This window comes from Atractosteus spatula, chromosome 12 (genome assembly GCF_055471065.1).
Source record: "Atractosteus spatula isolate fAtrSpa1 chromosome 12, fAtrSpa1.hap1, whole genome shotgun sequence".
NCBI lineage: Eukaryota > Metazoa > Chordata > Actinopteri > Semionotiformes > Lepisosteidae > Atractosteus > Atractosteus spatula.
Genome location: NC_142717.1, coordinates 23211632 through 23236986, shown reverse-complemented (window position 1 = coordinate 23236986; position 25355 = coordinate 23211632). Strand labels below are relative to the sequence as shown.

General features: G+C 40.7%; 1 protein-coding gene and 2 non-coding genes across 3 annotated transcripts; 2 read left to right on the top strand and 1 right to left on the bottom strand.

The window, feature by feature from the left end:
- Window positions 1-13463: 13463 nt before the first annotated feature.
- On the top strand, window positions 13464-13536 carry trnat-ugu (transfer RNA threonine (anticodon UGU)). The gene has a single exon. It is a non-coding gene; the product is annotated as a tRNA-Thr (tRNA).
- A 784-nt stretch (window positions 13537-14320) lies between these two features.
- Window positions 14321-14393, top strand: trnat-ugu (transfer RNA threonine (anticodon UGU)). The gene has a single exon. It is a non-coding gene; the product is annotated as a tRNA-Thr (tRNA).
- A 4742-nt stretch (window positions 14394-19135) lies between these two features.
- Window positions 19136-25045, bottom strand: sec61b (SEC61 translocon subunit beta). The gene is made up of 4 exons (XM_088928844.1): window positions 24911-25045; window positions 23719-23816; window positions 22911-23015; window positions 19136-19528 (listed from the first exon to the last, which is right to left on the bottom strand). The coding sequence occupies exons 1-4, from the start codon at window positions 24911-24913 to the stop codon at window positions 19441-19443; spliced, it is 294 nt and encodes a 97-aa protein (XP_088784970.1). The 5' UTR covers window positions 24914-25045; the 3' UTR covers window positions 19136-19440.
- Between the last annotated feature and the right edge of the window lie 310 nt (window positions 25046-25355).

Genomic DNA, 25355 nt, shown 5'->3' with positions numbered 1-25355 from the left:
ACTGCTCATTCCCACACGACAAGGGTCACTCAAGACTTTCTGGTTGAATCTGGGTCAACATCATGCACTTGCTTTACAGATTGAATTGGGAAAAATCCTCACGGTCTTTCAGCAGCAGCCAGTGTTGAGTTGTCAGCATGCCAGTGCTCAAACTAATAGTATCAGTTATTAATTTTTTGTGTGGGAGACAACATTCGAATGCACCACGAGATACTCACACACTTTTAATAACCACGTTATCCAATACAGGGTTGGATAAACACTGGATGGAGCTTCGCAGGACACACACACATACACAATCTCACCAGGGTCGGGTTTACACAAGTCAATTAACCTACCAGTATGTCTTTGGACTATGGGAGGAAACTGGAGCGTCTGGAGGAAACCCACGTGAACGAAGGAAAACATGCAAACTCCACACAGACAACACCCCAGGACCTGAGCCCTGGGCCCCAGTGCTACAAGGCAGCAATGCTAACCACTGTGTCACTGTGATGCCCCCACCATGAGACATATTGCTTTAAAATATTTTCGTCCGAAACCTGTAAACACATTTCAAAAACAGATGTTGTCAGAAATAATAGTTTCCCTTTTAAAGTTTACTTTCAGATGGAGTATTTTGATTAACTATTTCATTTCATGGCACATACAATAGATCCTCCTCGCTGTACTTCACCAGATCAAAGGGCGTCTCTTCTGCTCTAGTGGACATTCTCAATATACTGTAGCAACACTCAAGACTGTCTCCACCATTGTTGCTCAAGCAATATCTCTGAATTTCATTCCATCTGTGTAATTGAATGGCGAATGCTGCTCCTCTGTGAATGCTGTGAGGGGATATTTTAACATGAAACTAAAAACACACAGCAGGCCATTTTAATCCAAATTGACAAAGATATCCAATGCAGAATACCAGTTATTAATAGTCTGCAGTTTAAAAAGAAACATACAGTAAGATGTTAGTTTCTCATTCCCAATAAATCATCCGTAATAACATGGTTTTATTGTGCCATTCAACATTCATGTCATCTTGGACTTAATACTTTTCAGTGTCTGTATCTTACAGGTGGGAATCCTTTTCTTGAATTTAGAAATCTTATTTCTCACATATGTGGAACCTAGAATCTAAAGCCTAGAATCACCTAGAAGAAATATGACATACTGTAGTACTGTACGCATATTCCACAGAAGCACCTACGAATAGACGTTACAGACAATATTCTTGTGATGCAAGTGTTCACATGATAACATCATAAAGAAGAGAGACTTCCCTTTACTTAGCACAACTGTTCTTCATGTTCACTAGTCACCTGCCCATTATCAGAAGGCTGCTCTCTCCTGTTGAGGATCTCTGCGATCCAGAGCCCACCCTGGAAGAACACCCTGGACGCGATGCTAATCGATTACAAGGTACACAAAAACACACACACACAAGCACCATGGGAGAATTTAGAGGCACCAATTAACCTATCCAGCATGTCTTCAGGAAGGGAACCAAAAGACCCACACAAATTCATATGTGGACCTTGGGAGAACACGCACACTCCACATGGACAGGTGCCTAAGTCTGGAATCAGACCCCAGACCCGAATGCTGTGAGACAGCATTACTGTCTCTACCGTGCTGTTCCTCTTCATCGTTTTTTCTTAAGTTAATTTCATTACATAGCAACAAATAATCATTACTTCGATTTCACTAAATGATATTAATATTATTTAAGAAATATTTTTAGAAGTTCTTCTTTTGTGTTCATTTATAGATGCTCTTAGACTGTGTTCTCAAAGGAGTTCTTCGATGAAATGTGTTTTTTATCTTTTGGGATCAGAATTCATTGTTTATTAAGATGATCTCTGAGCATTGGAAGTTGTTGATGATCAGGCCAGGTCAGGTCTGTCCTGGAATTAAAGACAGGAGTGCTTATAGGGCAGACCAGGGGTGCTGTACAATGGCTGACCCTGTGCTCTGACCCCAGGCTCTTTCCCTGTCTGTGTGTCTCATGGAGAGTAAGCTGGGGTATGTGAAAAGACGAGTTTCTAATGCAAGAAATTGTATAGGGTTAGTAAAGTGATATTATTATTCCTGGACATAGGGAGACTTGAACCTTTGTGCTTGTAATTGCTGCAGCTGATTACAATGCTTATGGGTGACCTCTCATACTGGCAGTCTATTGGTGTGTGAGAAGGTGCCCTCAAGATGTTCATCACTGACGTATTTAACTTCTATCTCTCTCCTTCCTGATATGAAGAATGACATTCATTTGAATGTTTCTTTGAAGTAATTACACGGTTGTTTTTTCTTTGAAAAATTCTTTAGATGACAGGAAGGACAACAATGCCACCCCCCCCTCTTCCTTATTGCCAAGTTGTTACAATCAAAAAGTTGCCTCTAATCCCAGAGCCAGCCTCGCTGAAAGAAGGCCGTGTTGAAAGAAGAGCAGTGACAAATTTCTTTCTCAATAACACAGTATGCAACATGTTTCAGAGAGCGCCGGGTAGAGACAACTTCACGACCTGCCCTTTTTTACTCAATATGGTATCAGCTGGAGATCTGATATCTGCTCTTGGATGGGTTTGTGAGAGCACAGCAGAAACTACGGCTCAGTCATCTAATCAAAATCCAATAAATACAGCAGGTCTTCGCCACTACCCCAGAAAGCTTTCCTTCGTTTACAACATAGAAAGGGGCCACCTGCAGAAAATTCCTTGCTTTCATACATTTCTTCCATGTACCCAGCTTTGGAAATTCACAATTCTAGGCAGGCGCACTGCAAATTTTGTATTTTGTTTTCCAGGGGGAAAAAGTAATATATTCAGTATCAAGTACACAGTTTGCTGGAACTGCACTTTTTCCAGTTCACAAAGTTCAGATTATTAAGTTGTACTAATATTTATTTCACATTGAGGATAGAATAAACATTGTCTTTGTATATTATTTTGGTTGCACAGGCAGCATTTTTATCTCTTTGTCCTTCTAAATGATACACCTTGGCTTCTGCTTCTGCTGCTAACCTAGAGCTGCTCTGACTACAGGTTTCACAGAGCACAGTGGTGAAAGGACCTGTCACTCCAAACACTCCATCACATAGTATGCCCAGGACAGAACTGTGCCCTCAGGGCCACTGGGAAACCTTAGAGCTCTTATTCTGACACATTCCAGGGATTCCTCAGGTACTGTAGCTGCAGCCGGTTGGAACAGGGCTGGTTCAACAACCCCCCCCCCCCCAGTACAGGTGTCCATTGATCCAAGAATTATGCTTTCTGGTGCCACCAGCGTACAATTCAATACAGAAAAGATCCCCTCCATTTTAAAAAGTGTCCATTGAGCAAACTCATTACCAAACCAGCTCTTTTTCAGGCTCTGGGCCAAATGGTCTCCTGTTTGAAAACAGTCTTCTGGAACCTCTCCAGAAAACAACAGGTGATCTTGGGCTGTGTCGATCGACAACCTTGGAAATGAAAAAGAAAGCCCGTATTTTGCCACGGCAGCGTGCTTTGGCGGTGGCGGTGGTGGTGGGGGGGGGGGAGTTTGGCTTGGCTCCTGCACTTGAGTCATAACAAGCTGCGCCCTCTGTCACCCGGTCTCCATTGCTGCTTGTGGTTTCACTGCTCTCAGGCGGTGAGATCATACAGAGCCCTCCCCTTCCGCTGGCGCCCGGAGAGGGGGAAAGATGCTAATTCCGGTGGAAAGAAATGGTGTGACCAATGGAATGAGCTGGCGGGGGGGGTGGCAGGCAACCGTCTGCGACTAGTGGGTTCATGGTGCCAGGGACACTGCACAGAAACCGCAGCTCTCTCCCAGACCACATCCTTCCCCTGCCACCTTGGGGTTTCCACGACAGTCTCCTCGACATCGGATTTCCTCCTCCCCTCCTCAGCGCTCCCACCCCGCTCCCATCGCCTTGCAGGACCCGCCACTGCTCACCCTCTTTCCACTGTGACTCAGTTTCCCTGCTGCCTGCACACTCGCTCACCCTCTCACACACACACGGGCCTACACACACACAGTCCCTCTGCAGAGAGGACCAGGTCAAGGGACGGTACGGTGTCCTGCTTGGGCCAGTCAGGAGAGAGGTGAGTAAGAAGGCAGGACAGCTAGAGCAATCGGCTGACTTTCAGCTTGGAGCTGATTGAGAATGGATGGGGCTGAATCTTCTACACAGGATTCCTTCAAGACTCAGTCAGATAGGGGGAAGCCTCTCTGAGCTCTGACGGCCCATCCTACCTGTTTTCATTAGATTGATATCCATGCAGAAGTGCACATCACACATCCAGATGTAGACATAACATCTACAGTTCGCTAGCACTAATTTTCTAAGATGTGTTTAAATATATTCCTGAAAACCTGTTTGTAAAATTAATAATGATTTCTGACAGTGGGCAAAACTTTCCTGAAGAGAGCAACCATTCAAAAGTACAACATTCTAAATATTTTTTTTACTAAGATGATACAATTTCACCAATGTACTTACTGAAATTACACTAATCCATATTTTCATCAACTTTAAATATTAATTTAATATTTCTCATCATGATTCCTAATAACTATGGATTTTTCAAAACTTTTGCACCGAAAACCCCATAATCTCCAAACTGCTACTTTAAATTCCAATACATGTATTTTATTTTTATTTTAATGCAGATTTTACAGTAACGACACAAGCATCCTTTGCATGTCTATTCATCAAGAATTTATGAAGTAATTGACTGAAAAATATAGGTATCTTCCTTGAAGATCAGACTGTTTCTGCACATCATGTTATTGAAAGCAGATGATCCTGACTGATGAACTTAGCTTTTCTTAGTAAATATTACAAAGTTCACAGTAAAAAAAGGTTGATTTTATATATCATCTGGAAACCAAATCAAACCAAACAACCTTTCACTGTCACAATGGTTCCTTTTAAGTGAGTCCGCAGAACAATTGAAAAATACTTTTTTTCACTAGAAAAGAGCAGCTTTCAATTATAAATCTTTCTGACATTTTTCTGCGGGCCGGTGAAACTTCATGTGTATAAGATTAGAGCCATTTTGTTTTTATTTCATAGTGTAAAAAATCTGCAATATAGCAAAAAGTCCCAGTTACAGTTAATTTGACACTGAAGAACAAAAGAAACATGCATGGTATTGCTTGTTGGCAAAATTAAATAATATTTTTTAAATTAAATAAGGAAAATATTTGATGTACATTGTGTTTTAATGATAAATTCTGAAAAAGATCTGTCCATCCCTCTATTTTCCATTTCTTCCAATTCAGGAATGTGAGGGAGCTGGAGCCTATCCAAGCAAGCAACAGGCACAAGGTAGGATACATCCTGGCCAGGACGCCAGTCAGGGCAGACAGACACACACACAAACACACAAAGGGCCCATTTTCCCAGAAGCTAATTAACCTTCCAGTATCTTTTTGGACTGTGGTAGGAAATCAGACCAGATGGACGAACCCACACAAACATGGAGAGAACATACAAACTCCACACGGATAGCACCCCAGGTCCCTTATTGAACCCAGAGCCCCAACACTGCGAGGCAGCAATTCTAACCATCCTGCGAACTATATCTTCTTAATAGTAATCAATTGTATAAAAACAAAATGGCAAAAAAAAGGCAAAATAAGAAGTCTGCATTTTATATTTGCTCCATCCATCCTTTTCTTATTCAAAGATTTGCGTTATCAAAATGTTTAATACAGTGGGATTGCCACCAAATGGGAAGCAAAACAGATTGGAGAGCCGTGACTACCTTTTATATGTTTGACAGTTTCTGAGAAATAAACTACTGTCTGTCAGATGTCAACATCAGAGGTTAACTGCCTCCCAGCTCACTGCCTTGTTAAATATCTCGCTGTGCTGCGTGAGGGCCTTTGTCATAGAAGTAGAGACAATTCTAAAGGTAGATTCCGTTAGAGGTAAAGGCAGAAAGGAGCTATTGTGGCGCAGCAGCGAATCTGGAAACAAAAGCAGGCTTGTTGCATCTGACCTATTTAAAACTTCAAGTGCACGTTTGTCTTCTGCACAGCCCTTGTTAGGACCGGCTGCTGCTCTGTGTAATGTGCAGTCAGGTGTCTGTTCACAGGCCTCTAGTCCCTGGGGCTTTCCCCTGTAACTCAGTGGTTTCTGCACAGGAAATGGTTAAGAAAAAGAAAGAAGATGAGAAAAGAGCGACTGCACAGTACTGCAGGGAGCCGCTGGGGTTCTTATGCTGAGAGGAGTCATTTGTGCAGCCACACATCTCACCTGAATGCCTTAAAACAATGCACCTTTCTTTCTATAGCAGCCAAATTTAAAGTGCAGTTCTGTTCTGCAGCATTCAACTCCCATTGACTCAAAGGGAAAATCTTCATTCAACCAAACCAGCTGTGCTTAATCTTCAAGCGTTAAGACACAGTTACTGTATGCAGCAACCAAATTTGGCTGCTACTCCTACTGTATAGCATGACAAGGATGCATCTTCTTGACGTTTAGGGCCTTATGGAAGGTTTAAGATGCAGTCTGACTGAGATTGCTTTGCCAGGAAAGAAATGAATCTTAAGCAGTGAAAAGCATTATGGGCCCATTGTCTGCTCAATGAATAGATGTCAAGGCGATACGTTGAGAGGACAGAGAGAACTCCAGGGGTAATTCGCTGGCTTAAAGAGAGTTAATTGTTGCAGGGTTGTGTGCTCCGTTCCCAAAAGACATTGCAATACCAAAACAATGTCAGCTCTTGCATCCGAATCCTTCAGCATTCTCTAACATGAGCTCAGCCTTTCAGCCCTTTGAACATCACTGTAGGACAGCTAAGATACTCTCTTGCTCCCTCACTATTCTGCCTCATCTGGGGCACAAGTATGTGTGAAGTTTCAAATCCAAGCAAAGCTCAGTTGCTGAAATGGCTGGCTCATGATGAGTAAATACAGACATGCTGCTTCATTTTTCCATCTGGGATCATGTCACAACAGTGTAAAATCTTAATAACAAACACAACTCATTTGACTGGTAAAGTCGGATTGCCAGTCTGATTCAGAAAGCTCTCCCCCTGCACAGTCACGTTAGGTATTTGTGTCTGAATCTGAACTGCAGAACACATCTAATATTACAGCTAATAAATACATGATCTGAAATAACTGCATTGATGAGGCAATTACTGTCTGGTCTGTGTACAGTTCAAGCAAAAACATGACCTATGTTGTTTTAAAAAACAAAATTACAGACAGTATCAATGTGGGTGGCACTCCACAGTGATCCCAGTGAAGATAGTTCGCTGAAAAGTCACAGGTTGTCATTGTAACAGCTCCTTTTGAGGGTAAGAAAAACCGTTTGCTAAAGACACAGCCAGCACATGCTATAGTTATCATAGAACCACCCTGTACAGCAGCTGAAATTTTCACTAACTCTACGAGGGGCCGGAGTTTGCACTCCATCATCCAAACTGGATTAGAAATAAACTTTCTACAGAATACATCCCTTTTCTGAGCTCAGACAGCAAAGCAAGCAAACAAATATCCATTTCCTGCCGACATCTACCTTCAGCTAATGAGCCTTGTCGTGTCTCCTGCATGTCAGAGAAAAAGGAAATATTCCTCAGGTTTACACTGACTGCATTTCACTGGGCCTCTTTGGTTTTCACACAGTGCAGTTGTGCTCTTTTTACAGAAATAACTTCAACTGTTGAAAGAAAGTGTTATCAGGACACAATGAAATTATTCACCATTTGCCCAACTTTCGTCACCGATCCAGCGAGCCGATGCTGTTTACTTGAGGAGAACAGGGGAAACTAGCACAACCTGAGAATAAGGTGGAAAGACCAGCACAGGGTCCAGTCTGAAAAGTTCCAACGCTTATATCTCTTTTAAGCAATAAAATATCCCCCACTCAATGTGTTTCTTAGGTTCTCTTATTTGAAGGAGTCAATAGCAAAAGTAAGAGACCCAATAGATAAAAAAGACAACACTCGTTTTCTTTATATTTGAACCTATGTTGCCCCAGAAAGACAGAATTATGCAAGTCTACCAGGCATGTTTCCATATAATGATAATTCAGCAGTTTGGTCGAATCCTTATTAATATGATATGCAGATGGAAGTATCGAAAGTTTATTTTGCATGTCTTTGGCTAAGGGAACAACATGCTGTCTGTAGGGATAAGGTGTCCTCAAACCCCCCTCACTTTCATGAGGAATGAGCCAGGGAGCTGCTGCAAGTGTGAAGATGAGCTGGTAGGAGGGATACAAGAGAAATGTGCAAAGAGAAGCTCAGGAGAGGAGGTGTCTAGAGAGAGGTGGAGAGCAGGAGTGGACAAGATTAGAATTAGACCTCCTCCCGATCTTCTGTTTAAAAAAAAAAACTCTATCAGGCAAAAATATTGTCCACGTTCACCCTGCTCGCCAGGTTGGGTCTGTGGGTGGGAGCCGGCACAAACCTGCAGTGTGTGCCTGCAATGGCTCCGTTTTGCCATTCCCAATGGCACTGAGACAAATTTAGGGGTAATGCAGAGGTCACAGTTCTCTGACAGCCTGCCTTGTTTTACAGGATTGCCTTCATCATGAGATAAATCGATAGGGCGGGTTCAAATATTTGGAAATCAGTTCATTAAGCTTTCAGGTTCTGACATGCCTACATCAGTCTACTCAAGCTCGACTAAAAAAAGTGATTCTTACTCAACCCTGTCCAGGTGGACTATACACAATACATCCTAAAATACTGACCACAAGATATTAAAATAGAAGGAGTATCTGGTCACTCCTTTGGACTGGAAAATCTTCTTTTCTAATTCAGTTAATTTTTTGCTTTCTTTCTGTTACTATTCTGATACTGTAGGGCTGTGCAGTTCTGTCCCTATATTCCATAACACATTATTATGTTATTTATTTCCCTCTGTACTACAGGATGATAATGTTATTTTATTTTGAATGATGGGTATGCTGTGTATGAACTACTTACTGTTATTGTTACTTTTAGAAGCAAATAAAAAGAACATTAAAAAGTAAGAACTAAAGACTGACTAGGAAGGAATTTTCATGCTGCATCTTTTCTAATAACATCCTTTAGCACATACTGTAAATGTTAGAATTTATTGCTGAAAAAATGCATGATAATGTATGTATGCTATGCTGTGTGATATGACTTAGGATTTCTCAAATGTGTACCGCTAATTATACTGTATATCCACAGACCTAAATAAATCCTTTTAAGGAAGAAAATGTAGCTACAATATTGAATCATGAACTTTAAAAGACAGCAAAGACTTCTATTGATTATATATTTCAAGGGTCTTTCAAGAAAGGTCCTGGGTTCGATGACTTAATTCAAACCCAAAAAAGCTACAGTAGATGGGCAGAAAGACCTCCTCCTGTTGGTAACCTTCCTGTTACACAACATTTCAGCAAAGGATCTCCAGAGTGTTAAACACAACTGGCAACTGCGATTCAATCGACAGAGAGATCCCCAGCATGCAGGTCATACTTCAAAGCAAACTGGCGAGGCCTTCATTTACCTAAAATAAAAAGGGCTTTGTCCATTCACGGTTCCAAAGTCCATGTGGACCTGCATGTCTTAAGGACATTCCACTTCTGGCACGCCACAGATTCTCTGCTGGTTCACTTACAGCAGTCGCAATTCCCAGCTTAAACCATATAAGCAATTCAGCCTTCTGAAGCACACCGACAAGTGTGATACATTTTTAATTGTGGGCCCTGAATTATTCCGGCGTTGAGAAGCTTGTGGAATGGAGATTCATCAGGCCAGCCCTGGGAAAGTGAAGACTCTGGGAAATGAATAATGGACACCAGTGACATGGCCAATTAAACATGCTCCTTTGTATACTACTCTGCCAAGGTGTGCTGTTAGAGCCAGAAAGAAAGACTCCACACTTTAAAAAGGAGGCAAAATGGTCCCTGTACTGGTGCTAGACTTCCGAGACATCGAGGCAATACCCTCTAGTGGAAAAATAAAAGACGAGAATGCAGCTTCACTCTACAGCAGTGATGAACAAAATCATTTAAAGATGTGCTAAAACAGAATGTGCATCAATTTTCTGGAGTTTGAAATGCAGAGATGAGGGTGCAACACAGCAGAATGTAAATAAAACTCTAGCCTAACCCACACAGCAGAGATCCACTCTTTCCAACTCCTAAAATGCCTTGAATCAGCACTGTCAGATATTAGCATTGTAATAGTATATGATCCCAAACATCACCAACACGTGAAGCACGGGTTTCACATTCTCTCTCACCTGAGACCAGCTGGTCATTCGCTCATCACGATGTGTTAGAAACCTCTGTTGTTAGACTGGAACTTTGAAGTTCATCCTCGCTGAATTATAAACAGCAAGAGAGTTCCACTCAGTGAGTGGAACATTATCCACAAGTACAAATTCAAGATTTTCTCCATCTAAATGAAGAGGCTTGTTCCAACAGCCCTGCAATGTTTTATCAGCAGTCTGGAACGCCTCCTACAGGAAACATCATGAAAATTCACCTTTGTGGTTTGTCTTTTTGTATTCAGCACAAATTTTGGTTTTACTGTACCTCAATACAGTATATTTAGTCCGGCCTTTAAAAAAAAATATGCAATGAATTTGTGAATAAATTATTATTTTTATTATTATTATTATTATTATAAATGCAGTGAGTTTCTAAATGTGGTTAATTGAAAACGCAATGTTATGCCACTAGAATTACAGTGTCTGCCCTGCTGGGTTACTGATGCTGAGAACTTTGCACTCTGCAACAAACCGTGAGTTGTCTTGGTGATATAAAATGAATAATAACTCTCTTAATGGATGTTGAAAATTTCCCGAGAAAAGGGAAGTCCCCTTTTGGGAAATTTCAAACACAAGTGGTGTTGTCCCTTGTCAGCGACATCTCTTTGCACACCTACACCGCAACTTCAGACACATTTTCTTAATTCTTCCTTTCTTCTGTGAAGATACTGTACATTCTGAGGAGGCCAGAGATATCATTAGGAATTTTTGACAATTTCCAGAAAAGACAAAGCCCTGTATCTGTTCAGATATCCAGAGGGCGGACATATTTGATAGTGAAGGGGGTGGGTTTTGTTTATTTGCATAATTTAAAAGCAAATGAAGAAATGAGCAAAATGGCAATTGAATGGTCTCAGTTGTGTGATAGACATTTAGGAAGACAGAATCTAACTGGCATCAGCAGTGTGGTCCAGAAGACAAGGCAGTAAGATCAAGGAAAGTGCAACCATGAAAAAATGAAGAATTATTAACTTCTTTAAGAGAAGTTGAGCAGACCTAAGGAAACACATTATCTGGGAAGTGAGAGAGGTCATGTTACAACCATCACAACTGGCAGCACTGAAGAGAAACATACTGTTTATGACAGGTGAGCTCCTTCACTACCAGACAAAGGTGGCACAAGGATTTTTTTTAACAAGATATTTGATTTTCAACAAGACTGGAGAGCAGAGTGTTCATTCGTTCCTGGGAGACTAGACACTGAAGTTCCATGCTTTGTTTACTGGTCTTGATGTTCTTGTGGTACATTGTTTGTAGACAGGATGTTAAATATTACAATTAAATTGACAAAAATGTATTTGCACTCTTGCCTTGTTTTATCTTTTAAATCAGTATGCTTCACTCAAACTTAATTAGTGATGTCAGACGTGAGCCCAATCCTACATGGAAAAATTCTTTGAGCTCCTTTGGAATGACAAATGCTACATAACATGTAAAGTTTATTATATTTAATAACATAATATTAAATATGATTTATTATATATTATATTCTAAGTCCTGAGATTACAACCCCAATGCTATGAATACATGTTTCAACATGTAGTGAATTTTAAAGAAAGAATAATTATAATAACAGACTCTGTTTCTACATTAGCACTCAGGACAAATGTAATGACATAATGATACTTATGAATGGGCCTAGTGAAGAAAAATTTAAAGGTACAGTATAAATAATGGGACCAACATGCATGACAGAGTGGTATTCTGGTTAGGTCTATAGACAAAAGGGCTTAATTATCGCTACTTTTCTTATACACTAGAACAAGATGCCTTTTCTGTTTCTGCTTTTATGTGCCTCCGTCAAGTCAGGGGTATAGATGTAGCATCCAGGATATCCACACACCTGAAGAAGTCTCCACAGCTGAAAGGTTGTGTCTCTTTTCTTTTCCTTTTAGCACAGAATACATTTTTACCTGCACCTTTGCAGCCTGACTACCTACTCAAACTTATCCAAAATAGCTTAACAGCATGGAAACCGCCACAATCTCAGGGCCTTTTCTATCTAGAAATGACTAGCAAAATCTTATGTGAAATCTTCCATGTTAACAAAATGAGAGGTAAATAACTATATACAAGACCTCAAGACAATATGAATAAAAATGAACTTATTAGTACATCCATTCATGCAGTCCAATTTTTAACTACATTCTCCCCTGGCATTAAATAAAAGGTAAATACTTTTGGGCTGAAGAGATCTGAAGCAATTCCTTTAAGTTTTATGCCGACCCTTTGTTGTTTACTGCTTTACGTAGTTGTATAATTGTGCCAGAACCAGCTGTTTCATTCTTAACACCTCACTCAGAATTGGAGTAGTCCTTTAGGCTCTTAAGGTTGTTGATGCTGTTTTCCTGGCACTCAATTGTCCATCCAAATCTACTTATCCCATACTTCTGAGATGTTCACTGTGGTGTTTTCAGATCAGAAACTGTAAAACTCTTAGTCACCACCTTCAATCTGGGCAGACTACAGACATTAGTAATTGTGCTTTATAGAAATTCATCCTGATTTATATTGGGAGGGGCAAAACACTGGGTTGCATTCTGTCGAAAGAGAACATATTGTTTTAAATCGGCTTTCACTGGCTTATAGTTGGATCATATCATACTCCTGGGATCTGGAATGCTTCAGCATGAAGGGCACCTCATTATAGAAGGACAAGAACAGATGGTTGAAAACCAGTAGTTTCTGTACAGTGTATTCAAAATTAAAACCACATGTTCTTTAAGACTCATGCAACCAATGTGCCAAATGTCTTCTCATTTGTGTTTTCTTACGTTTAAACATGAACAAAATTGTGCAACATATGTTTGCAGCAGCTTCTGCAAATGGACTAAAGCATGCTTTGGTAAAGCTCTGTGCTGAATGGTGGCATTTCCTGAATGAAAAAGACTCTCTGGATGGCGATTTACTAAAATGCTCATCTAATGACTGCTTTAGCAGCACTCGTTGCATTCATCAGCAATTTCTTGGATGATACAAAGAGCATTGCTGTGTTTATTCTAAATCACTAAATAATAAATATCTTTGTTGACCTTTATTTGTGACTTGAAATAATTATTTATCTGGTACAAAAGAATCATAACAAAACGTGTGCAGTCTGTATCCTGACACTACTCACAGTGTCTCAGTGACAATGAAAGTGGTGATGTGGAACTCACCCTGGCTGACACACCTTCACCTGGGGTGTGTACCTCATACTTCCTGACAGGGAAGCAGCAGGTAGGATTGGCTCCATAGCTCAGTGGTTAGAGCACTGGTCTTGTAAACCAGGGGTCGTGAGTTCAAACCTCGCTGGGGCCTGCTGATATACTTTTTCTTTGCATTCTCCCTTGTAATTCAATAGCATAAGAGTTTCCAATAAATATTTAAAACTGAGCAACATTGCTTTGCCATATTAATTCAGGTGGGTAGCTGCGTCAGCATGCGTAGGCTGCAAAGGAGCAAGTAATAGGTTTGGAATGGAATATGGAATATGGAATATGGTTTGGAATGGAATAAACCTATTACTTGTTCCTTTGCCATATTAATGCAACTGAGGAACTGAAAGGTTGTGTGATTTGGAAAGCGAAAATACAGAATATTCTGGTTCACATTCATTATTTATTATTTTGTTTTCACATACTGCTCTGCACCAGACTCTTACAATGATGGACAGTGAGCACTGGCTTTTGCTCAACAGGAGGCTACAAGCAGTGTGGTAAAGGAGCAGAGTTTGAGGAGCTCTGCTCAGCTGCCTGCCATATCAAAGAATATGGTGGTGCCATATGGACACTTTGACCCCCTCAACAATCAGTAGATCCCCTCAAGATACTCGGAGATGTCAGTGTCCTTCCCATCTCACTGTGACACATACAGGAGTGACACACATCTGGCTTGACCCACACAGACACAGCTCTCCAAGCTGCTGTTCCAGGATGAGTGATATTCGCATTCACCAGTGACAAGAGAACTTCCTCAATGACGTGTGTTTCAGCTATACAGTGTCACACTGACAACAAAGGCAGTGACGTGATGTGTAAATATACCTGTGGGTATGTGGGGTGTGTTCTTCATATTGTCTGACTGAAGTCCTAGAAGCAGGTGAGGCTCCATAGCTCAGTGGTTAGAGCACTGGTCTTGTAAACCAGGGGTCGTGAGTTCAAATCTCACTGGGGCCTTGCATTATGTCATTTTTTACAATACAGTAAGGACTGTAGGCCCTGTACAAGGACCAAGGAAGAAAACCTGTTCCCTTGAGGAGGACTGGAAAACCACAGTTTCAGAGCCAGGACAGGATAAAGAGACATGGAATGCAAGAATTGGTAGGCTTGGAAGGACTCTTATTGTGCAAATTTAGCCCCACCAACCACTTGCAGAATGAATTGATTGAGAACGGACAATCACCCTTTAAAGATGTTCTTTGATAGAGATGTAATGTTAGAGTCATACTTATTGTAAGATTGGTAAACTGTAACTTTCAAATAGCCAGAAGCCATATCACCCTGCAAGTCACAACAGGTAGCCCACTGAAACTAAGCAGGTGTGAGTCTGGTCAGTACCTAGATGGGAGACCTCCTTGGAAAGTGAATGCTGCTGCTGCTGGAAGAGGTGTTAGTGGAGCCAAAAGAAGTCTGGGTGGGCCCTAATGCCCCAGTATATATAGAGGGTTACTATACTGTAAAAACATGCCATCCTTTGTATGAGATGTAAAACCAAGGTCCTGATTTTCAGTAGTGATTAAAAATCCCAGGGTGTTTCTTGAAAAGTTCAGTAGTATTAACTCTGTGTCCTGGCTTTCACTTATCTTGGCCCCCCTCTATGAACTGGCTTCATCACTCTGTTCTCCTCCCCACTGATAGCTGATGTGTACTGGCACACTATGGCATCATCCAGGTGGGTGCTTTGAGCAGATATGCAAAGAAGTGCTATTTAAGTGTAAGGGGTGAATATTACTATGATTATTGTGGAATAAAGTTTATTTTGTTTTAAAAAAATGATTGCACAAGACTGTCAAAAAACCTTTCTGTTACTTTAACTATCTCTAGTGATTAGGAAGTGAAACCTCATCACAGCTGATATTTATGCACAGCATGCTATCAAGTCTTCTTTTGTTTTTCCAATTTATTACTTTTTCAATGGTCAATGGGAGCCTGAAATGATAACAGCCAATCTAAGTGCTACCAAGCCACCTTCTCAAAGATAATTGTTTCCAATGATGAAAATAAAACTAAATGATTAATGGCTCAGTGGGATTTCTTTTGTTTCCAGCAAGACATTTTTGGACGTTTTTCACCAGGGCATGATGGTTGATCATTGTTGTCCCTGTGTGTGGAGAGCTTTGTCTGCCTTTTTAACTCTGCAAAAACAAAAGGAAAAACTCAACAATACTCATACTGGAGATAAGTGGTGAGGACAGTTAGAATGTTCCTTAGTTTGCTCCATTGCTCGGGCACCACTGTTATATATGTTTCTGACACATGCTGAGTCCAGTCAATATTAAATTCAACAATGAATTTCCATCTTTTCCATTTCATTAACTCTGATTTGTGAGCCACTCATACAACAACAATATTCAATAGTACTATTGGCACAGAATTATCAGTTGCTAATTGTACAAATACCGGCAAAACTTCATTCCAAGATCTCCGCATTTCTTCTGGTTACTTCTGTTCCCTGTGGTGATTGTCTCAATGTGAAGAATAAATGTTGTATGTTCACATCCTATGGCTAGGACCCCACCCACTGTTAGGATGTCAACTGCTTCCTGGAAGCAAATCGTGTCATAAAGTCAAGGTCCAGGCAGCACACTATACTCCCTTATTTTTCAGGACATTGTTTTCATCCCTCCTCTCACCGATTCTGAGATGCTGCTACTTGTCGACTTCATGTAGCATAAACCTGTGTGAAACCTGTGGTGTCACCTGCCTTGAAAATTGCATTGTGTTATTTCTTGTTGCTGCTTTGCCAGCCCGAGGTATACACATACCTCACATTGACATCGTCAGGCTAAAGGAACTGACCCTTTTTAGCCCTGAGCAGAGAAGAGAACCTAACCCAAGTGTTCAAAGTCCTCAAAGACATTGCCAAAGTTAACCAATTGGACTTCTTTAGAATCCAGTGAAATTGGAGTACACGGGTAACAAATACCTAGAATCATCATTAAATCCGAGAAAAATCTTCGTCTGTGTTGGAGTGTGGTACAGGCTACCCTGCAATATTGAGGAATCCATAATCCTGTATTCTTTCAAGAAACAGGTGGATGAGATATTTGGGGCTGATGGGCTAAATGACCTCCTATCATTTGTATCCTTTTTAATATACTACAATATATTGTAAATGAATGCAAGATTTACTAACTAGTAGAACTACTTCAGTGTCTTGAGAAATGCAGCTATTCATCTTAGCATTTACTTTAGGAATGTCCAATCCCGATCTTGGAGGGCCAGTGTCTGCAGGGTTTTCCACATCTCTTTAAGCAGCAACACTTGGAGACCTGGGAGAAACTGTAAAATCAGTCCAGTTAAGTCAGTAACCAGGTGATTCTGCTCTTTAACAGCCATGTCGAAGTGAAAAAGTGCAGACACACCAGCCCTCCAGAACCAGGACTGGATAGCCCTGATTGACTGGAAGCTGTGAAAATGATCACGCTTGGTTAGGCTCTGTAGGATCTTTCTGGATGTTGCACATTGCCCAAGCACAGACTGAACATTTTGTATAAAAGACTCACAAAAATGAGCTCATTACTCTTATGCCTTTTTTTCAAGACACCTTCTGAGGTACTGTATCATTTGGTCATTATGTCTGTTGGAACAATATACTGTAAACAGCCAGCTTTCCTTCCTATGAGATGAGCATCTTCCCATTAAAGAACACCTCATAAACAATAAAAGGTGAAAATAACACTTTGCAATCAAACGATTACACAGCTTTTTTTAACAAGTGATCACTTTTTTGTCAGTATACTACAGAACACACAAACAATTAAACAGTTATTAGATTAAGGACACCACCATAATGCATTAAACTTGCCCAGAAGCCATGCTGGTCCAATTTGTTCTTCTTAGACAGGTATAATTATAACAAGAATAAATAATAAGAATACAATTCCTTACGCTAATAATAATCCCAGTATGCAATACTACACATCAGATATCGGTGGGGAGGAGAAGAGTGATAAAGCTAATTGATAGATGGGAATTATTATGATTGGTAAAGGTAAGGGGGATATTTGGCCAGGACATTGGAGTTATAACACCTCTTCTCTTTTTGAGATTTTTAATGACCATGCAAAGTCTGGACCTTGGTTTTACATCTCATCTGAAGGACATCACCTTTTACAGTATAGTGTCCCTGTCACTATACTGTGGCATTAGGACCAACACAGACCACAGGGTGAGCTCCCCCTGCTGGCCCAACTAACACCTCTGCCACCAGCAACCTTAGCTTTTCCCAGGAGGTCTCCCATCCAGGTACTGGTCAGGTTTACACCTGCTGAGCTTCAGGGGATGGCCAGTTGTGAGTTGCAGGATGATATAACTACAAGCTTGTACGTCTAACTTTCAAGCGTTGCCCTGTGAGCAATGTGAAAAAAATGATGTTGTGTCACCTGTCATTTGTTCCCAGTAATCAATTCTGGATCAATTTTTGAATATCAGAGCATATTATGAACACAGTTCAGCTGGAAATACACCCGGAGCCCCACATGTCCTGTGTTACCACAAACAATTCTTTTGTTGGAGGGGGTTGGCATTTCAAGCATGCTGATCTCCTTCCCTGTGTATCACCACTCAGACAAGTGGCAACCTTACTGCCCTGTCCATCGAGGAATGGAACAGCTGGCACATCACTGAGGTGTTTTCTGAATATTTTCTGAAACAGAGTGGCACTAAGGAGCACTACAAAAATGGCCCTATAAATCAAGCATTAGCAGATCAAACCTCAAAGAGGTCTGTATATATTCAATGTTGTCATGGCATAGGTGGTAGTTTAGTTTTGATTGGACTCATTATGTGCAGATCAGGGACAAGATGAACTGGATTACTGTATTCATCATGGGTTCATTGTGAAATATTTCAGCAGAAATGCACATTAGGGGCTAAGGCTCTGGACTTGAAGAAGGCTACTAGTTCCAGTTTGAGAGATTGCTTTTGGAGCTCTTAGGCAGCATTTGTGCAGTTTGCAGCCATACAATACAGATCTTTATAAATATAAATTGCTTTAGATAAAAGCATCAGTCAGTTAAATTACCGACCTAAACAAAGCATACAGCATGATGAACAGAGAGCATGTCCTCCTGTAGTGTGTATGATTTATCAAAGTAAAACCCCTAAATCAAAGCATACAATTTATGGCAAGTGAAATACAATCACTGCTACCTTACTTACAAGCTTAAACTTTTTTGGAATTAAAAACCTAAAAACAGACTTTTCTTGAAGGAAGTCACTTACATTTATGAGAAGTGTTTGTTTTAATGACAGTTGAGAAGGTTTTTTACATGTTTTCTATACTACATAGCCCACCTCTATTCCTGCAGGTTTCATAGTTACGCTAACTCGGTAAACTGGGGGATAAGAAAAGCAAATAATTCAAATGAGTAGATTAAGAGGTTTGCTATGGTGAAAGACCTTGCCGATTAGGGTACGTATCAGACAGCGCAACAAACTACTCAAAAGAAGTCCTCTTGATAAAATTAAAACGCAAGAAGGTGGGATGGATGAATCTCAAGAACTGAAGGAAGAGCTCAGTGACATTCTCGATATTTCCTCTGCGTTAATTCATAATGTATGGTCCGTGTAAGCATGCGGCAGGTAACCATTTCTTTAAAACAGGGATTTATAGAAATCTACATAAGATCTACTTCTTTCTGCTACTAAAATTGTTTAAATGTCTGTAACTGTTTTCAATGAAAAGTACCAAATTAGGAAGAAATGTTTATTGTACAGAAATACACAGTTTGTACAAATGATGTTCACAAATATTGAATTTTTGTGGACAAAAAGTGAGAGAAACTAAATTAATATGGTAGGGAAGCCTTTAAATAAAAACAAATCATTTCATTAAACCTTCTCGCATGCATGAAGTGTTCATGGTGGTAGTGTTCATTACTCCACTTAAAGCTCACTTGCGAAAGAGAGTGACACTTTTTTCCAGTCGGCGAGTTAGGACTACAGAAAGGTTTTGGTCCGGGTCCGGTGAGTTAAGAAGCCAGGTGGAGAGGGTGTTCGTTTATGAGCGAGTGTATTTCCCCCAGATGTGCAGCATGAAAACTGATGCAATGAAGAGGAGACTCATGACTAGCACTGGAACAGGGCCCCTGCAAGACAGAAGACATACAGTTCAGTGGGCATTTCAGAACAGCTGTGGTCACCTCACCTGTTCACCAACACAATGCAAGTGAACTCTTAAACCCAGACGAATAATCCAATATGTTCAACAATAATTACCAGAAATACATAATGTAGAGATGCAGGCAAACTATTAAGACAATTATCATCGTATTAATAAAACATCATGTTTCCCTGGACCAGGGATGAATGCTCAGACTGCATGGCATCATTGAAACTATTGACGTGGACAAGAAGTACAGGCATCAGCAAAATAACTGCTTTACCAACTCAGAAAAAGAATAAACAAAAACTCTAATTAGACAGCATTCCACACAGCACTATAGATTCTGGACACCCTGATCACATTACATATAATTGACCTAGTTAACCTGAACTGAACTAACAAATACTGATGCACAGAGACACCTAGTGGTAATTAAAAAGCTTAACCTGTACAGCCCTCATAAAAGAGGAGAAAACAGAACCGAGATCAATACATCAGCTCTGCAGAGACTAACAAATACAGTACTGGCACCCTTACAATTCTGTCTTTCATTTCAGCTGAAATGAAGAAACTGATGGAAGAGGAAACCAGAAGTTTAACAGAAAATATTTTACAATATTCTGTTACCTTTCACCAGTGAAAAAGTATGCAGGTCATTTTAGGTTGGTCATGACGACTGCTGTCCGAATGCATGAGTGGCCTCTCACACTGAGGTCCCATCTCCAATAAGCCGAACAGAAAAACCTTCGACATCAACACTTTGTTCTTCAAGTGCCATCAGACACCCTACAGGTGAGTGGCAGGTAAGACGAACCAGATTTACCAATGAAGATGAACTACCTATTGCCAGCACAATCATGTGTCAAGTGGGTAAAGATATAAAAAAAAGACAAGATCGCTGTGTGAAAAGTGAGCATGGGCTAACCCATGCAGGGAAACTCAGACTACACTTATACCATTTCAGTTATCTCTTTTAAAACAGAACTGACTTCTAATAGTGATAAAATGCAGCATTTTTCAGTTTTCTCTGCTCAAAGCTTTCTCCATGGACATTACAAAGAACCTGATGTCCAAGAACAGATCAGTATAAGTACCTCTTCCTATTACACTAGAAGAAGGCAACTTCGCAGTCTAATGAGGGCCAACAGTAGTAGTTTTATATTAGAAGTATGACATTACAGAAGTGTTCTTGAGCTACCGATGTTATGCTATGACCTAATAGGTTTAGAACTGCAGTTTAATTATGAATAGGCTTGCCAGTAGTGGCAGCCTACAGTGTGTTATGTTTTGTACAAAATGACCTGTTCAACCCAATTAGAAATATGCCACACTATTATATAGAATAAGAAAAAAAGCAGGGACATTTCTATAGCCTTGGGGCAAACAAAACAACTCACCTTTATAAATTCAAATTTTCAGTCATGAGCCATATTCACTTGTAGTTCTAAATGTGCTAGCATAGCTATATTTCCATGATTGTATACATTTTTAAAGTTTTTTAATTCTTTGACCTGGTCATTAAGATCTCAGTTTCTCCAAAAGGCTTTTGATTTCCAATTGCTAAGAATAAGAAACCAACAAATGTGTAGTGGGAAACCTATATTGCTATTTCATGAGCTAGGACCTTGTGTTTCTGACTCTATGAACAGTTCCAGCTGTTCCTTTGTGTGGAGTGGTACCACACATATTCAATATTCTCAACACTCCCAACATCTTTCATCGCCAATACTTTCTTCAAGTGGAAAAAGCAAGGTCTATATAAAAACAAAACTACTGCAGAGAACAAAATCTGAAATGCTGTTTTTTAAAAAAATGAACCCTACAATCGTACTAACATTAAAAGGAACAGCAAATCACAACAGTGATTTTGGAACAGTCAACAAACCATGTCAAATTGTATAGTTTGGATATTGAATGGCTTAAATGAGGGATGAGCAACACGATAGTTTTCATTTCACTTTATTTAATTCATTATTTGAGCATCACATTTTCCCTTAACTTATTAATTGAAAAGTACCTGTAAATCCTGCAGTATTCTAGTTCCTGTAGATTGGAGTTGCTAGTTTCTGGCTTAGGCTAAAATTTCAGGTTAATTTTCTTGCATTTGCCCTTTAAATCATATTCTTTAGGTAGAAGCCTGCAGCACAGTGAAAATACAAAAGCTAAACTGAGCACATTCAGTTTTCTTCAACTGTATCAGCGATGCAGTAATCTTTAAATATAAGTAAATAATAGGAAAATAACAGACTAATAAAGAAAGAAAATTGTATTATCATCTGAAGCATGATAAAGAGTGCCCAGCTAATTAGCTAATTTATAAATGGAATAACTTGTGGTCCCCGGTGTCACAAGCGGCAGTCCTGGTCACTAAGTACACTATTACAACCTTATGATTACCAGGATCTTCCTCTAGACTTTAATTGATGTGACCTTTATTCTCTAATTAAGCTTTCTGGCAGCAGTTCTCTAGTAAAGTACGAGAGCTCATTACAGTGTTTAAGGCATCAATTAACAGTAAATCAGTGGGTGCTAAACATCTGTGTCGCTGGGGCAGTTTAAATCGTTCATTTTAGAAGTTTTCTAAAATCACAAAAAATAGCAAAAAAAAAAGAGGGGGTACTTCTTAAACGTGGCAGGTCACTGTTGCACTGCTCACAGCTGGGTGGGGCCAGGGTATCCTAACAGATTGAACAGATTTTTTTTTTTTGAGGTGCCTACAGCAGACAAACCCACACGACAATGGACTGCAAGCACAAAAAACTCTGACATCAATCAAAACTGAACCCCTTGCAGCTGCTGTTCTTATTTTCTTAGCTAATAGGTAACTCAATCATTTTGAAAGGCTGGGTCAGCGATTTTGCTCAGAATTTAAACCATGTAAGCAATTACTTTAGACCCAGTTTCCTTGGGTTGTGTTCTCCATCCACATTACGACAGCCTCGTACAATTACTTCCGGAAACTTCATGACCTTTAAGTACTTTTTCTGCAACCCCCCCCCCCAACCCAAATAAAACACATGAGGCGTTTCAGAAAGCGTACTTCATGAACCACTGTGGGAACCTGTGAACTATAAATATTCCCAGGACTGTGGGAGAATGACCAAAAGCACCATGACAAGGGCTTGAAAGCTTCTAAAGAAGGAAACACAGCAATACTGGCTCACCCCTGGTTCCAGTCCTCGTGGGAGTCTGGAACAAGCCACTCCGTCCTGCTGTCAAAGCGAGCACCTGTGTCCCTTTCAATAAACAGCTGAACAAGATCCTCAGATCAATTAGCTACCCCCCTATAGCGGGCCAGGTAAGCCACCTGGCCGTCCTGTGCCTGTGTGCTTTCTTGCGTCCCCGTGTAGTCAGCAAACACTCACACTTTCAGCCCGGGCGAGTCCTCCGTGTAGAAGCGCCACATGCCCCCGGTGCCAGCGGAAGTAGCCCCGCGGCCCGCGCTCCTCGTGCCACTGCTGGTGGCTTTCCTGCACAAGAACACATTTCAGCGTCAGAAGAACAGGCTGTGGATCTGGAGCACCGCTGAGCCAGTACACTCACACAACTGAAACGGCGACTTCCCTAAGAAGATGTGCCTTACATAGTACTTCATATAGTCCACTCAAAGCACTTTACAAAGTAATGTGTAACCCTCACCTGGATGTTGCAACTGCAGCCAAAGTGTGCCAGTACACATCGGCTATCAGTGGGGAGGAGAACATAGTAATTGAGAGAGCGGGATTATTTGGAGGCCATTGATTGGTGAAGGTCAGGGGAAATTCGGCCAGGAAATCAGGGTATAACTCCACTACTCTTTTTGAGATTTTTAATGACCATGGAAAGTCTGGACCTTGGTTTTACATCTCATCCATAGGACAGCGCCTTTTCTTACAGTATAGCGACCCCATCACTATACTGGGGCATTAGGACCCACACAGACTGCAGACTCCCTACTAGTCCACACTAACACCTCTTTCAGCAGCAACCTTAGCTTTCCCAGGAAGTCTCCCATCCAGGTACTGACCAGGCTCACACCTTGCAGAGCTTCAGCAGGCTGCCAGTTGTGCACTGCAGGGTGATATGGCTGCTGACTACATATACAGTACAGTTTATTCAGCTCTACAACAGCACTGTTGTCACTTTTAACGCACAAAAGGAAAAGAAGGGCTCAATAACCGTTTGTGGCGTTACCTCTGTCTGACTGTGGAGCCTGCAGCTCTCGGGGCAACTGCTTTGCTGGGAGAGCGGCCAGAGCCGCCGACACTAGTAGCACTTGCAGCAGGACCAGGCTGGAAAACAGAAGCACGAAAATACCTTTAACACTTCTCTGTTAGGACAAAGTACAAGAGCAACCCATCTCGGACCTGTTGCAATATACTGATTGTTAATTTTATCTTTAATCTGAAACGCCAGAGGATAAAAACAAATACTAATGAGATGAAAGAGGAGTAAATACAGCCCATTTTGTACCTAAGCGCACTTATCAGTGGTAGATAACTGATCTCCATGACAACTGCTACTGGGATTCCTGCCAGAAAGTGTGCATTTATAGTTATCCAAATCAATAGATGTTTTTAAATACGATTTATGAGGGAAGGTCTGAGAAAACACCAGGAACAAAACGTAACTGCGCTTTGCATAAACTGGTGGAGACCTGTTTTCCCCCCCCACTGAAGTGCAGCATTCATTGGCATTTCGAAATCTGCAGAGTCTCTTAACCTGTATCCCATCTAGACTGATATTTCTAAATGTGGAATTCTCCGTGAACCGCACTCACAGAATATATCACAGTGGCCTTAAAAAGAAAAGGGACAGGAAAGCTAACGAACAAACACGCCAGTGCGCCAAAAGTAATTTCGTGTCTATGTTAGCAATTTTAGCTAACATAGACACAATCCGTCTTCAAAACACTCTACACCCACATCATGCAAACGTTACTTGCTCGTTGTTTTTCTGTTCTGGGCGGGGTAATTTCCACTTTCAAATCAATTCCCCAGTTGCAATTCTTTTTTTACATTCAGGGCAAAAAATAAGATTTGGGACCAACCCCGATTATAGCAAACCTATTTAGCCCACATTGGTTTAACTCCAACCAACGCTCCGCACATGAAAAAGCCACGTCTGCACATTCAAGCGAACGATATTCTGTACGAGCCTAGCCTCATTACTGCCAGGAGCATTTCGTCCTAAAACAACACAACTGCCGGTTAACAAGTTAACACTGGATTCTTTTCTCTATGCAAACAGCCAGATCACTATATAAACTATATCAACAGGAGTTCCAACGTACCAAGTAAAGAACTGTGACTCCATTAACCCCGTCTTACTTTCCTTGCATCAAAAGAAAAAAAAAGAGCTAAACAAACCAAAGCATCATACTCACCATGTTTAAGTATTCCCTGAAGATTTATTTAATGTAAACTGTATTATCCTTGTCACGAAAGATGTTTGGATCCAGAAGTCGCAACACTCGCTCGCCTCTCCTACTTCAGAGCAGCAGATGAAGAGGAAATCTCATAAAGATGACGCACCGCTCAACAGGCCACGACTGCACCGCCAAGGCCCTCTTTGCTGTCTTGGGCGCCGCCTGAGTTTTTGAAAAAGATACCACTTACTGTTTACATTTTAGTAGGAAATGTACAAACTCTAGATCTGTTCTATAATCATTTTTTTTAAAAAAACATAGTACCCCTTTTTTTCTTTAATGCTACATAGTTTTCAGATGACTTTATAGTTTTCTAGTCCATCAGGCAACAGCTAAGATCGTTACCCGGAATAAGATGATGTGTCCCTCTGAAATAGCAACTCCATCCACAGGAAAGACACTA